A 16,041-nucleotide genomic window follows, 5' to 3' on the forward strand; every position below is an offset into this window, starting at 1 on the left:
GCTTCTGTATTAATTCTATTTTCTGTGCTATTGATAATGACAGATGCTTTCTTTTCTTCTTATTCTTATCTACAGGAGTATGTCTAATTTTCTGCTCATTTTTTACAGGGCAATAAAACTCAAACTAACAAAATAACAACATTTAAAAAATCATAATAGTATTAGTGAACAACAGAGACATCTATGGCTGGCAAGGATGTTGAGAAACAACTAATGTCTTTTGAAGTCAGGTTTTGCCATCAAACTTCAACTGTGAAGTCAGGTTTTGCCATCAAACTTAAAAGAAAAAGTCTGGATTTTCTGAATTTTGAATTCCATGTAAGAGGTTTTGGACCTAAAGTGTTATTTTTAAACGGTCTCTTATTGATGGGTATTTAGAATGTTTCAAATATTTTATAATAGCAAACAATGTTAGAGTGAATAATCTTATACAAATATCACTTCACATTTGTATAAAAATATTTGTAAGATTAAATCCGGGAGGAAAAATTGTTTCCAATTTGGTTAAAGGAAAATGTGCATTGTAATTCTGATATGCCAAACTGCCCTCCACAAAAGGTTATAATTCATACTCCCACTATACACGGTTACAAACACAATGTTCTACCAAAATGTTTTTTCTTTTATTTTGAGATAATTTCAAACTTACAGAAAAGTTTCAAGAATACTACAGAGAGATCTCTTTCCCCCCCTGAACCATTCAAAAGTAAATAACTGATTTGATACCCATTACTCCTGAATACTGTTAGTTTATATTATCAGGAAACACACTTCTATAACCACACCACAACCATCAAAATCAGGACATTAATATTGATATATTACTACCATCTTCTGCAGATCCCATTCAAATTTCACCAATTGTCCCAATAATGTACTTTTTTCAAAAAGGGATTTTATAGCAAGTGTTTCATTTAGTTTGTCATGTGTCTTTAGTCTTTGTCAATTTTGAAAAAATTTTCAGTCTTCCCTTCACATCATGACCTTGACACTTGTGAACATTAGATTAACTATTTTGTAATATGTCCTTCAATGATTACTGTTTCCTTGTGATTAGATGTAGGCTTGCATTTTTGTGCTATAAAATCACAGAAATGATGCAGAGTTCTTATTGCTTCCTCTCAGGTGGTATATGATTTTGACTTGATCCATTGTTGATGGTATTAACTGTAATCACTTGGTTAAAGGATTTCTGCCAGTTTTCTCTACTGTAAAGTTACATATTTTTGCTTTATGGCTAACAAGTATTTTGTGGGGAGATACTCTGAGACCATCATCAATGTTCACACATTAGTTTTAGTATCTACTGATGGTCTAGGTCAAATGAAGCATTATAATTGCCAAATAGTATATTTCCTTCCATAATCTTCTCTTCCACAATAATCAGTTGACAATCCAATCATTTATTTACTCATATTATTACTTACCTATATATTTATTTAGAGCTTTACTGATAAATGACTGATATACAATAATCAGCACATATTTTGAATGTACAATATGATAAATTTTGACAAATGTACATAACCAAGAAACCAACACCACAATCAAGATAATGAACATATCCCTCACCCTGAAAGTTTCCTTGTGACCTGTTTACCCTTCCAGTTTAGCTGGCCCTGCGTCCCATTCCTAGGAAACTGATCTTTCTTCTGTGACTACAGTGTGCATTTTCTAGAATTTTATATAAGTGGAATAATAGCATATGTAGTTTTCCCTTTGGCATGTTCTTTCACTCAGCTTAACTTCTGAAACTCAACCATGTTGTGGTATGTATCATTTCATTCTTATTCATACTGAGCAGTATTCCATCGCTTGAGCCCATGTTTTTGTATTTTTTACTTATTCATAGCCCATTTTTATTTACTCTTGAGTGAGCTTTGATAGTTTGTGTCTTTCAAGGAATTAGTTCATTTAACTTATGCTGCTGAATTTATTGGCATAAAGTTGTTCACAATATTCATTTATTATCATTTTAATGTCTTCAGAATTTGCTGCTGTGTAACCTTTCTTATTCTTGATATTGGTAATTTTTGTGCTCTTTTTTTCTTGATCAGTCTGCGCAGAGATTTCTATTTTATTTATCTTTTTTTTTTTAAATAGATTTAATTATGCCTACAAGAGCTGGGGTACAGGCCAGAGGTGCGGGGGTGAGAGGATTCACCAGAGACAGAGTGGGGAACAGAACAGGCAGATTGATCGAAGTACACTGCTGAGGGGAGCAGCAGGTGAGTCAGGAGAGGTCTGCTGCGCTATGTGAGATGCTCCCTGGCCAGCTGGAGGATAGAATTCGTGCTGCAGAGGCCGCGGATTGCTTCATAAATTGCATCTTAACCCCTTGCGCCACGAGGGAGGCCCTATTTTATTTATCTTTATAGAGAACCAGTTTATGGTTTCTCTGGTTTTCTCTACAATTTTCCTATTTTATTTATTTCCATTCTGATTTTTATTATTTACTTTGTTGTTCTTTGGGTTTTGTTTGCTTTTTTCCCCCCTGGTTTCCTATGATAGAAGCTAAGGTTACGAATTTATAACTTTTTTTTTTCAAATATAGGCATTTCATGCTAAACATTTTCACTTAAGTAAATGTTTAGTTTTACTTAGAAAGTACAAAGTTTTCAAATTTTGATTTATGGTGCTTTAGTTTTCATTCAGTTTATACCATTTTCTAACATTCTTGCATTTTTTCTCATTATTCTATATGAGGTTTAATGAAAGTATGTAATTAAGTTCCAAAAATGTGGTGGATTTTCCAGAAATTATTTTATTATTGATTTCTAATTCAACTGTGGTTGTCTGGAAAAGTTTTTTTCTTTAATTTCATACCTGTTTTTAAAAGGCATTTTCACTGGTATAGAATTCTAGGTTGACAGTTTTTAAAAGTACTTTAAAGATTTTCCTAAACTGTCTTCTGGCTTCTGAGAAACCTCATCTCATAATTACATTTTGTCCTTTGCATGCAATATGTCTTTCATTGCTTAGCTATTTTTAAGCAAGATTTTCTCTTTTGTGACTGGTTTTACATAATTTGGTTATAATGTACCTTGGTATAGTTCTCTTCATTATTCTTGTATTTGAGGATCAATAAGTATCCTAAATTTGCAGTCACCCTTATGCTGCTCGGAATATGACACCCCATGCAGGCTGTTGATACCACCTCTCCCCACATGGATGCCTGTTATCAAATTTGTCGATTCTTCTTAGTAATATTGGTGAAAATGGTATCTCAGGGTAATCTTAATTTGTATTTCTCAAGTGAAGCTAGGTACCTTAATAGTTTAAAGCTCACTTGTATCTTCTTGTATGATCAGATCTTTTGTTCAATTTTTATATTGGTTTATTGATCCTTTTTTATATTGATTTATCTATATCTTTCTATATTTTTTATAATGAGAATGAATTTGGGGGGGCAATAAGAAAATACAACATAAAGTTCCTTTTAATAAAAAAAAATGCTTAAAAATTCATTTCTGGTATCAAGAAAATACTCTTGGTCCATGGTAGTGAGTATTTTATTATAGCTTCTCAGGGACTTCTTTTCACTTCTCTTTGTGGTGAAACTTGCATAACAGGGAAAGTGTGAGCTTAAAAGCCTAAGAGTACTCTGGGCTACCTATATTCTGGCCACTAGGTATGGAAAAAGCCACAAACTCTTATCTGTAGAGAGACTTGTGGCTCTATCTTAGTCATCACTTCATTGAATCTTCTAATGGCCGTGGGAAGCTAATAGATTATTGATAATGATCCCCATTTTACAGATTTTGAACTTGAGGCTTTGAAAGGTAAAGTATCATATAGAAGGCTGGATTTAGAAGTTAACTAAAAGATGATTTTAGTTCATGTACTCAGGATCCTATAATTAGTAACTAGCAAAGCTCTGGCTTGGACCAGGGTGCTCATCCTACTAGAAAAATTAAAGTGAGGACCATTATCACTCAAGTGGTCAAGAGAGGATGAGTGGTTTCTGCCCTTCAGGAGACTGCAGGCCAAGCCTTTGATAGGCTAGGATTGGGCAGGCATAGAGTGCGAGCTAGAGCCTAAGGTCTATCTATGCTCACCTTTGGCAGCAGTCAGCATGGTGGAGGCCAGTTCACACTGCTGTGATTCCAAGTGTCCAAGCGTGAACCAGCGAGGATAACGGCTGGGCACCACAGACACCATATGGTGAGGGTGGGATGTGTCGCCTGTAGTAGTTGAGTTTTCTAGAACAGGTAACCTAGAAGATCCAGGGAGAGTCATCAGCCACCATCCAGACACTTGCCATTCTGAGCCACTTGTTCCTTAGAACTTGTTCTTTACAGAAGCTTGTTCTTTGCTGGGGAGGAACTGGGTGGGAAAGGATTAACTAAGCTTTGAAGGTATTAAAATCTAGAGTGAAGTAACTCTATGTGAGGTCAGTGGGCACCTGTAGAACTCAAGATGAGCAGCTTTTACTAAAAATGAATTTTAAAAGCAGTTCAAGAGCCATAGATTATTTTTTCCAAGTATAAGAAATATATGCCAAGAAATCCTCAGCAGTCTTTTTCTGGTTGAGCTGAGGAGTTCTCTCAGCCTGGTGATATAAATAAAATTCTTCTTTTTTATGGTCTGCTACATTCTAGACGTCAACCTGCCAGATTCAAGGAGCCTATTGTAGTTTGGAAACAAGAAGTCCAAAGTCTAACTGTTCCCAAGTCTTGGTATAGACAGATTTATTTCTACTTCTTCCAGATGCATTTGGTGGCCTGTGCCTGACTTATGGTTATGACTTATAGAAGAGTTTAAACACCTTCACAGGCTGCCTAATGCCCCAGAATACGAAGACTTAGGTCTTAGGTGCTTCATTCCTATTAAAAACTCAGGAGATTCTCAGAAAACCCACCAAGAGTATATAGCCAGGGAGCCAAGTAATAGGTTAACATCAAGGAATCCCAGATAGGAAGCCTAGAGCATACGAAAATATCTGAGGCATTTTAGGTTGGCTGGCAGGTTCAACAGAATAGACAAAAGGGGAAAGAGAAGAAAGTGAGATAAACTAAAAGGCATCTTGGAGATTTCTGATTTGGTGGAGGCAATTGGACTGGGAAAGGGTTACCCACCTCATGGCACGTAAGGCTAATTTATAGGACAGGTCTGGATCATGAGGCAGCAGTGCTGAGAACAAATACTTGGCAAAGGTATGCATGGGAACACTTTCTCGGTGGATGACTTCTCCCAGGCCACTGAAGGGGCCCCCTGTCGGAAGAAGATAAGCCAGCTAGTTATTTATCTTCATACTTCTGTTTACCAGCCTGGACTTGATACCGAGGATTCCAAGTGTATTTTCTAGTTATGGGGTACCTTTCCAACAAGTAAGCATCAAAAATGATACACACCTATACTCTGTTAGAAAGGGGAATCTAGAGTCATAGGCCGAAGACACTGTGACAATAGCCCTTATCTACTTACCTTCCAGGAGTAAGATACACTGTTTCTGCAATATTTGGACTAGCTCATTGTCCAGCTGTAGTTCCTGGAGTCGACTCAGGAGCTGCTCCTCATTACGGCACACCTTGTCCTGTGCATAGAGGCCTTCAGGCATCACCCTCTGTTGACCCATCCCCATCAGAGCAACTTCCAGGGCCAATGACAGGTAGGACTCACTGCTGTTTGGGCAATCTGCAGCCACAGGTACATGCTGATACACAGGGGGTCTGCTTTCATTCATATCTGAGGGGCAACAGGGCATGAGATTCCTTAGGTGACGCCCTGTGGATTCTTCTGCTCCTCTTTCCCTCCCACTTTGGGATACAGGTTGGTCAATAGATATCACAGGGAAGCTGTGTCAAAGCCCCAGAGCAGTAAAGAGAAGGTTACATAGTACTAAAAAATGTTACATAGAGACACAAAGATTCCTAGCTCATTTCTAATGAAATGATTAGGCCAGTAGGGGAAAGTATAAAATCTTACACTAAGCTTTTGCTAGTACATTACGTAATATCATAATTATCTATGTTTTTATGTTGTCTCTTTCACTAGAATGTGAGCACCTAAAAAGGAAGAGACTTTATTTTATTGCCCTAAGTATTTCCAGCACCTGGTATGTGAAAGGTAAGTGGATGTCAGTGGTGAATAAATTCATATGATAACTCAGGTTTTCAAAATGTAAAAAGATGAAAAGAACCAAAAATTGATTCCCTTTGCATAGAATCAGAGGATCTCTACCTAAAGAAATCTGTATCTACCCAGTTAAACTATTATTTTTGTAACACTTGCAACTTGTATGTGATCATTACCTAGTATCATCTATCTCTGGGCTCAAAGTTTCAGGAAGTTAACACAGATTTAGAAGTCAAAATCTTGATTCTCCTTTCCTCCCCCTTCATGCATCTGGTAAGTATTTATGAAAGATTATTAATTCAATAAGTTGACAGTGTAGTAAGCTATATTCACTTGTAAACAAATTGTAACAAAATGTAATGTATTCTCCTTATTTGAAAGTACTAAATTTCTTCCCTTCTATTTCTCATTTGTAAAACTGGTACATGAGAATATTCAAAGGAAACGTAAGAATATTATGCAATTGCAAGGGATACACACAATCTTGATGGATGTTCCTTCCCATTTCCAGATTGTTATAAGAACTTGGTCTCTGGCCTCTTAAATTCTTCTAGCCCTTCTTATTCCCATTGGATCATACTCTTTAGGCATTCATAGTAGGGAAGTAGGCGGAGCAAAGGCAGGCTGGCAAAGTGAAATGGGAAAGCAGAAAGGGCCAGTCCACAAGGTAGATAAAAGAAAGTGGGAGAAAGGAAGACAAGGAAGGCTCTCAGAGTAGGTCTAGTTTAGACAAGTGAAAAAAAGGATGCAGGAGAGAGGTAGTATAGAATCTAGCAGGGAGGCAGGGTTACCAAGGCCACTTCTGGCTTGCCTCAGGCTGACCCTTATACCTGACACTTCCAGATAACCATCATCATTCAGGCGGCAGGCCTCAGTCAAAGTCAGAAACAGGCAGCCAATGGGATCCAGGGGGTGACCCACCCAGCCTTCCAGGTTTGTGATGGTTGTGGTTCCTCTTTGCAACAGTTCTGGGGAAAAAAAGGTCAAAGTTTTAGAAAATGATAGGGACACCTTACTTGCTCTCCCTGCCTTGTCTTCTCATTAGGCTCTCTCAGATCTTTGTCCGAGACACAAAGACAAGCTTCCCTCATTATTCTGTCTTGGATTTTAGGATTAGGCATAAGGTCATCAACCAGCTGCAAGGTTACGTGGTCTTACTCAAGCTGCCTACTGGAAGCACACATATGCAGGTACAGTTTTATGGCTTAAAAAGCGTCTTTAATAAAAATCAACAAGCAACTATAGACACACTACAGGGGTGGGGGGGTTGGAGTGAGGGACGGGGAGAGGAAGGACCAGGGTCAAAATAAGGGGGGGGGGTGCAATTGTATGGGGAATATAACCAAAATGAAAATGCATACATTGTGCAAAAATGAAAAATGATGTAAGAATTATATAAAATAAAATATTAAAAAAATAAAATTTAAAAAAATTTAAAAGGGTCTTTGCTCACCAGATCTTAGAAGGCTTTCTGATTGCTCTATGAGAGAGACAGCCCACATTATTCCCATTTTACAGGTTAAAAAAAAACCCTGAGATTCATAGAGGTAAAGTGGGGTACTCTACACAGCAGGTGGAGTGACTTGGAATGACTTGGAATCCCCTATCTCCTGCCACACCATTAAACTTGATGAAAATTAAGTACTAGATTTTGTAACCCCTAAGGACTCTCATCAGCCTCAGTATAACAGGTTAAGATGACTCCTAATCACTATACCTTTCTTCTGATGCTTGTAGATTTCCAGCTGTCGTTGCTGCTGTAACCTTAGAGTATTGATAATAGCCACTGTGAGCCTGAGGGCCTCTTTTGGATAACCATGAGAACGCAGGGCATCAACCCGAGCACAGGCTGTAGGCACATGCTCTACCAGATGAGAAGAAAACATTTGGGTTGAGTTAATTTTTTTTAATCAAGAAAATTCATGCTTGACACCAAGGGAATTTGTGTTCAGTTCAGTTCCTCAAATTCAGTCTGACATGTAATGTATACCAAGAACTGTGTTTTACCTTTTAAGAATATAAAATTAAGTAAGTCACAGGTTCTACTTTAAATAGCTACCTTGCAGCCACAGTGTTTATGATGTAAAAAAGGACACACAACTAGAATAAAATGTAATGCCATTTTGTTAACATGTCCTAGTAACTAGCTGTCTAAAGGGAAAGGCTTCATTCACTTGCCTTACAGTTTCTGAGACTATATTAGATGCTACATAGTATGCTGGGCAAAGAAAGTATAAAAATGAGTAAGAAATGGTCACTTCCCTCAAAGAGAACACAAATAATAAACAGATCATTAAAAAACAGTTAAAAGGAAATGACATAATAGAAATACATAGAGAAAATAAGATTTGAGCTGTACTTCATAGGACAAGCAAGATTTATAATAGGTAGACAAACATTACTGGCAAAGGGAACACATAAGTGAACACCATGTAAGTAAAAACATAAAAAGTACTCTATATAATATCTTTAAAATATGGGAATTAGGTTATGTGGTTAAAGATAACGTGGAAAGGTAAAATTTGGAATGTAAAATCTTTTGAATGCCATACTAAGGAATTTGGATCTACCTTAAGGATAATGGAGAGCTGCCAAAAGCTTATAAATTGGCAAAGACTATAATGAGACTTATGCTTTATATTGTAATTTCTTTTAGAGATAACATTAAAATTATAGAATTACAGAATATTTCAAAATATAAAATAAAAATCAGAGGTAACTATTGATTCTAGTTTCCCATAAAGACATTTTACTTGATTCTAATAAAATGAAATATTATAATTATTGTTTTGAAACTGGGTTTTTCCATTTCACACCTTGTAAGTATTTGTCATTAAATATACTTCTATTACATTTAAAATGATTAGTCTACTGAGTATGTATATTATCCATTGAGTCAATCAATCTCCTATTGTCAGACATTTAGATTGTTTCCAACTTTTCTCACCCGGACTTTATTACATCTATGCTTTATGAACCCCTGTGGATTTATGCATATTCTTAATTAGTTAGTGCTTAGGGTTAATTCTTAAACATGGAATTTTAAAGGCTTTTGATAAGTGTTGTTGAAAAACCATTCAGAAACTGCTGAACATTTTACATTCTGACTGTTAATATATGAGAACACCTATCTCCAGGCCACCCCACCCACACTAAAAAGGAATTATCTTTATTTTAAAATTCTTGACCATCTGACAATCAAAAATGTTAGTATTGTTTTGATCTGCATCTTATTTATTAAAAGGTATATATTTTTTCACATGCTTGTTAGCTTTGTATTTTAGATGTGTTGGATCAGAGTAGAGTAAAATACAAAGAGAACTTTAGGTAGTGACTTTGGCAAAGACTTTGAAAAGAGAGAGGACATATTCAGATTCAGCAAAATCTTGAGAAAGTCAAAGACATTGGTGAGGGACAGTGGTAGGGAGTTGGAAGAAGATAACAAAAAATGTACGTCATTGTAATAAGACTCAGAAAATTAAAACTGAAAAAAAAAACATCTATTTCGGAATGAGCATCTGTGATAAAGTTAAGAATAGATTGATAGAAGGTCAGAGGAAGGTTTAAACTCATGATGGAGCAGCCTTATTCTATTATGGTGAAGGAAGGAAGGGAAGGTGGGAAGGAGGAAAGGAAGGCAGTTTGATGACAAATACAGATTGTGCTCTAGCTACTAGCACATTACACAGGGTAATTTAGGTTTCAAACCTAGTGCCTTTTTTACAAAACATATAATTTCAGAGTAGATTATAGTGTTGCTCAGTACTGTTGGCTGAGAAATTCTGTGAACTGATGTCTAGTGGTTTTGTTAGTACTTTTTGAGATTTATTAACTTCTTTTCTCTTCCAAACTTAGGAAACAGAATATAAATTTCTCTTTGAGGTTATTATACCTCAGCTGACTATGTGTGTGCATGTGTGTATAAATATATATACAAATGGCTCAGGCTTCACATATATACCCTAAGGCTCTAGTTAAGGCCCCCAAAGATCTGTATGAACGCTGTCCAAATTGCAGTTATGGTGTGGGTACCACTATAGATAGCTCATCCAGGTTTGGAAGGAAGTGAGATTGGGCTTTAAAATTCTTAGAGTAGAGGAGAGATACACTTACCAAGCCACAGTGGCTGGCCTCGGGAATTAAAGAGTAGTCTCTCACTTTCCCGCTGGCAGGCAGGAGCTGTATATATATCACTACTGATTATTCGCTGTAAGTGACTATCTTGCCAGTGCAATTCACGGCCCTCGATGGCTCTAGTGAACACTGTTCGTCTTGGCCTGGATAAGGAGTCTGAGAGAGAAAGAAATATAGCTGTCAATAGTGGGCAATTTTAAGTTCTGGGTCTTCTTCAGGATGGGAGAATGGACAGAAGAATAGTATATGGTTAGTGAGAACCGTGACTCTGCTATCTGGGTGTCTGTCATGCTGCCTCTCTGTTGGGTAGCTTTTAGTGTGTTTGTGCCTTCAATGGGAAGAATCTTTCCACAGAGATCTATGGTTGTCTTTCTACAGAAAACATTCTGAAGGTATATTTCTTCTAGGACCCAGTACTATATGAAAGAGAGGGTTAGTGATTTCAGTTGTTCGGTGATGAGGATACAAACTGCTTCTATTGAAGTGAGAGGAAGAAACAGCTAGGTAATTTCCCTGGTCTATCCATATTTGTCTCATTTACAACACAACCCTTATCAGACTAAGAACTTACATGAAATTTGTATTAAAAGCAGAAAAGGAACTGAAGCCCTGTGCATATTGGTACCTTTATCACATTGATATTTGTAGTGTTTTAGCCTTGTTCTCCAATAAGAAAAAATAATGCTGATAAAGGACTAACTTGTTTTCTTATTAAAAAACAATGCCATCTTGCTTCGGGAAAAGGGTTGCAAGGGATCAAAACAGCAGACAAAGTAGTTAACGTCTTAAGAGTGGTGTGTAGGAAGCCTAAATAGAACATACACTATCATAAACTGTGGCTATAGAAATGACATTAAAGAAACAAACAAAAAAAAACCCATGGAAGGCTCATTTAACTGACTCTCTACCAGATTAAGGGCAGCTGAACCAATTTTGGGATTAAGAATTGAAGTATAAGATGGATGCATCTCTTTAGAACTTGATATGTTCCACAGATCATAGGTGCAGTAGATTAAATCAGAATAGCACTGACAGTATTTACTGAAATTGTTTCTTCTTCATGTTGTCCTTCAGTGGAAGTACAATGACCCTTCTACTGGCTGCAGTGTAAGTCCTCCTTCTGAACTGAGAATCCACCATGGGGCTGCTTGGCCCACAGTGGGATTGACTACACTCTCAATATTTTTTATAACTCATTCAGTCAGCATATAATGAGTACCTACTAATGGTCTCTAATAAGGTAAAATTCATACAAAGACCTAAAGGAATTAAAAGGCAGCCCTTAGACATAAGCGAGGGAAGAAAATTCCAGGCAAAAGGAATAGCAAATGCTACGATCTTGAGGTGGGAACATATTTGGAGAATATGTGGGCAGTAAGGAAATCAGTATACTTGGAATGGAATTAGCATTCATGCGATGAGGTCAGAGAGACACCATGCAGTTAGATATGGAAAGCCTAGAGAACATGAGGAAAGATGACTTTAGCTTTTTGAGTAAGGTGAGAAGTCATTGGAGGGCAGTGAGGTGTTGAAGTATGTGATGTGACTTCCATTTTTTTTTTTTTAAAGAATTTTTTTTTTTATAGAGGCATGTTTTATTTATTTATTTGTTTGTTTGTTTTGTTTTATACATGCACTGGGTACAGTCAGAAGCGCGGGAGGGTGAGAGAATTCACCAGAGCCAGAGCAGGGAGCAGAGCAGGCAGAAGGACCGAAGTACACTGCTGAGGGGAGCAGCGGGCGGCAGGAGAGGTCTGCGCGCCATGTGGGACCCTCCTCCGGTGGCCGGGGAGCAGCCGGGGATCGAACCTGCGCCGCAGAGGCCGCGGGCAGCTTTGCAACCCAGCGCTCAACCGCTGAGCCACTGGGGAGGCCCATGACTTCCATTTTAAAAGGATGACTGGCAACAGCACTGAGATCAGACTGTAAGGTGAAAGGGTAGAGATAGAAGTCAGATGGTCACCGCAATAATTTGTGAAAGATGATAATAACTTGGCAGAGTAAACAGCATGGGGGTGAGGAGAGTAGGTGGATTCTTGATACATTGTGAAGGTAAAAGCAGTATGATTTGCTCATGGATTAGATCTGAGATGAGAGAGAAAGAGAAAGAGAAGCATCAAGAATGACTCTAAAGCTTTTAAGTTAGCCTGCCACATGTGGAGATAGGAGAGAGAGCAGGAGGAGCAGGTTTGGGTGGCACTTCAGGGGTAAGAAATCCTACTGAGATGCTGTTGAACATACCAATCTGGAGCTGAGAGGAAAAGTCCAGGCAGGAGTATAAATTTGGAAATTATTAGTATATAGATGATTATTAAAACAATGCAATAACCAAGGGAGTAAGTATAGAATGAGAAGTGGTTTGATGACTACTTAGTCATCTCTGGGCACTCTATCATTTTAGATTGGGAAGTGGGAATGAGACAGTAAAGGAGACAGAGGAGGAAATAGCCAATGAAGTAAGAGGAGAACTGAGAGTAGTGTCTTAGAAATAAGAAAGAGGTATTTCAAGGAGTGATCCACTGTGACAAATATTGCTGACAAGTGAAGTAGATTATGACTAGGAATCAGCCACCAGATTTAGCGATGGTTAGTTAGCATTAGTGACCAGTGAAAGTTCTGTTTCAGTAGTAGGGAGTAATAAAAGCCCAACCGAAGTGAGTTCAATGGAGAATCAGACAGAAGTACAGATAGTAAATATCTACTATTTTTTAAATTATTTTTATTAAATTTTCCACTTATTTCTTATTGCTACTATCTCAGAGACATAGTCAGAGAGACATGTGAGGTCCACAAGAGTGTTTTCTGTTTTGGGAAGAGAGATAAAATAGTGTTTATATACTCAGATGAATAATCAACAAAAATTTGTGATGCGGGAGAGAAAATACTGAAGTGATGTTCTGGATAGAGAAGGAATAGGACTTCAAGAATAAGTGGAGGGCCTCCTGGTGCCTCAAGGAGTTAAGTTGCAGCCTGTGAAGCTGTCTGTAGCCTCTGCAGCACGAGTTCGATCCCCCGGCCGGCCAGGGAGCAACCCACATAGCACAGTAGACCTCTCCTGCCTCGCCCGCTGCTCCCCTCAGCAATGCATTTCAATAAATATGCCTGTTTTGTTCCCCACTCTGTCTCTGGTGAATCTTCTCACCCACCGTACTTATGGCCTATACCCCAGCTTTTGTATGCATAAATAAATAACATCTTAAAAAAAGAAAAAAAGAGAATACAAAAAAAAAAAAAGAATAAGTGGAGGGCTTGAATTTAGAAGTACAAACAAAAACATGGAAGACACAGAGCAGATGGGCATAGATAAAGGTAGATATGTTGATGTACTTTTCAAAATTTTTCTCTGAATGCTTCTGTATTCTCAATGAATAGAAAGCAAGGCGAAAGTGAGGAAGGGGAGGAAGTGTAGAAAGTTTAAGGGAAAAGATGATTTGAAATACTAATTTAGAACAGTGAAAAAGAAGGCATAGATTGGGGGAAATAGTGGATATCTGGACAGTATTCCAGACCCACTTGAGATTAGTGGTGATAAACTTAAAGTAAGACCAGTTACTGTGGTTGTGTTTCTAGCATGTTCAGCTGTGCAGGTGAGAGCAATTGAAGCAATTAAATTAGTAATTAAACAGACTGAACTACTAAGGTTAAGGTCTGCTACATGACTGGAACAATAGAAAGGGGGGTTGAGTGTGTATATGAGGGAGTTACTACAATGATGCACCAAGGAATCTAACCTGAATAAGGCAGAAAATGGGTCATCATGAAAATGAAAATGTGGTAGGATGAAAATTTCTAGGGGTCAAAGAATTATTGGAATTGGGATATTAACGAAAATAAGCTAGTAAGACTAGTGGTGGTAACTAGAACTACTTGAAATTGTAATTATGAAAAAGATGCAGGTATTTGGTAATGACAAGGTTCAGGGTTTGACCTTGTGATTACATGACTAAATTGTACTGGAAGATGAAACAATGAAAAGAGAGGAAGTCATAAAACTGAGAAGCTAAAATATTGGAAGGATCATCTATGCAGTTACTAAAATCATCATGAATTACAATAAAAGTATGTCAGAGATTTATTAACTTTTTTGTATGTCAGTTATCCAATAGTCAAAAATCTTCAAGGAAATAAGGGGGATTGACTCAAAGATCTACAAATTATTGAAACCAAGGAGGATAACATACAGTATTTTGATGGACAAACTTTAAAGTTTAGGGATGTTTTAGGAAGGGGAGAAGGAAAATGATACAGAAATGATAATAAAGAGTAAGTAGGATATCTATTGCTCCCTCAGGCCCAAAGAGATGTATGAGCCACAATTTGAGAAGACTACAGAGGAAACAACATCCTCAAATGAGAAACAGTAACAATGAATAATAAATATATGATAAGGAATGCTTATATGCATTTGAGTCTTCTATGCCAATCCATAGCCAATAATAAAAGGATGACTTCTTGTATTATGGAGGTTAGTTAGCTAAGTGCCTGTAAAGAATAGCTTAAAGAAGTGTCAAATTGTAGACTTTTTACCTCTCGTTACCTTACTTGCCTTAAATACACTGATAATTATGGCACAGTAGATAGAATCAAAGCAAGAAATACTTTAAGTGATTTCTTCCTAGAGATTAAAAATATCAGGGGATTTGTCACTTAAAATAAAAGGGATCACATATAAAAATAATTGTCTGATAAAATCTTCTACCAGTAAAGGTTCCAATGGGCTAATGAGCAATCAGTTGCAATACCAAATAGCCTGAGTTAGAAAAGCTAATACTGATGTGAATGCTGATGCCCAGTGATAGCTGCAGGCCAGTGGGTTCAAAAGAAGGAAGGTTCAGTATCGTTGTATTGGTTTTACCTTAAAATGGGCCATGAGTCCTAGCAGTGACACAAGAGGATGACCCCTCCCAGCTATCTGCTATATAAGAATTCTTACAAAAGTAAGAAAGGCAATTGTCACGACATTTTTTAAAACTGTTTTTTGTTGGCCTTCCATCCTTCGCTTGAGGTAGGGCTTGTGAACTTAAACCAACCTCAACTCAGGATCTATTAATCATAAAGAACTTGAAGGATAAAGAGGGTTCGTTCAGAGGTCTCTAGGGATTTATTCTGGGCACTATAAGGACACTCGCTCGAGATGTGGGAAAGGGGAAAGGACAAGAATCCCCAATGTCAAAGTTAAAATCTTATTTTTTGTAAACAAGATAAAAAATTCTTATCTAAGGTTTGGCATTTTAAGGCAAACAAAAGTATTGGTTTTTCTTATTTTGATGACAATTCTAACAGCAAAGAGGTTGTTCAGTCTGCTTTGTTGTAGCGCTTTACCATCTAATATTTTGGAGTTTGAGGCAAAAAAAAAAAAAAAAAAAAAGACCCTAAAAAGATTTCTGGCTCACCTGGGTTGTGACTGGCATTCTGGGGTAGTGCATTGGTGATGTTGGGTAGCTCATGTCCATAGTTTCCATCCTCCAGGGGACAGACATCCAGGTCGCTCCACTTCTGCAGCTGTTGCAGCCAACAGGATTTTTCCTCCATTTTGCAATGTGGATTTAAAATTATGCACACCCACAAGGCCCCTGAAAAATAAAGCAGCCTACAGTCTTGGTATCTCTTTACTTTACTTGATATCATGCTTCACTTTACTCTTTTCTTCCATTTGTAGGAAAGGTTCCAAAACACTGGATTTTCTCAATATAAAGAAATAGATCTGCTAAAGTTTTCAGTGCTGGCTTAATGTTACTTCCCAAAGTTCCATAGAGTAACTACCTTTTTCCATGTGTGCCTATGATGGATAAAGACAGATGACAGATTTGGGCTTGAATTTCAAGCTCA

At 37.4% G+C, this 16,041-nt stretch overlaps 1 protein-coding gene and 1 long non-coding RNA gene across 2 annotated transcripts in view; one reads left to right on the forward strand and one right to left on the reverse strand.

Moving 5' to 3' along the window:
* Positions 1 to 16,041, reverse strand: part of ZSWIM5 (zinc finger SWIM-type containing 5) — a 130,719-nt gene that overhangs the window by 16,583 nt on the left and 98,095 nt on the right. Inside the window, exons 5-11 of the mRNA XM_037498539.2 lie at positions 15,606 to 15,785; positions 10,192 to 10,368; positions 7,796 to 7,942; positions 6,909 to 7,046; positions 5,428 to 5,688; positions 5,079 to 5,214; positions 4,059 to 4,216 (exon numbers count right to left, since the gene is read on the reverse strand). Of these exons, the coding sequence (XP_037354436.1) occupies positions 4,059 to 4,216; positions 5,079 to 5,214; positions 5,428 to 5,688; positions 6,909 to 7,046; positions 7,796 to 7,942; positions 10,192 to 10,368; positions 15,606 to 15,785 (1,197 nt within the window). The remainder of the gene's footprint in view (positions 1 to 4,058; positions 4,217 to 5,078; positions 5,215 to 5,427; positions 5,689 to 6,908; positions 7,047 to 7,795; positions 7,943 to 10,191; positions 10,369 to 15,605; positions 15,786 to 16,041) is intronic.
* On the forward strand, positions 5,498 to 7,246 carry LOC129145100 (uncharacterized). The gene is made up of 3 exons (XR_008550161.1): positions 5,498 to 5,611; positions 5,998 to 6,069; positions 7,190 to 7,246. It is a non-coding gene; the product is annotated as an uncharacterized LOC129145100 (long non-coding RNA).

This window comes from Talpa occidentalis, unplaced genomic scaffold (genome assembly GCF_014898055.3).
Source record: "Talpa occidentalis isolate TD23 unplaced genomic scaffold, MPIMG_talOcc4v2.1 talOcc4.9, whole genome shotgun sequence".
Lineage (NCBI taxonomy): Eukaryota > Metazoa > Chordata > Mammalia > Eulipotyphla > Talpidae > Talpa > Talpa occidentalis.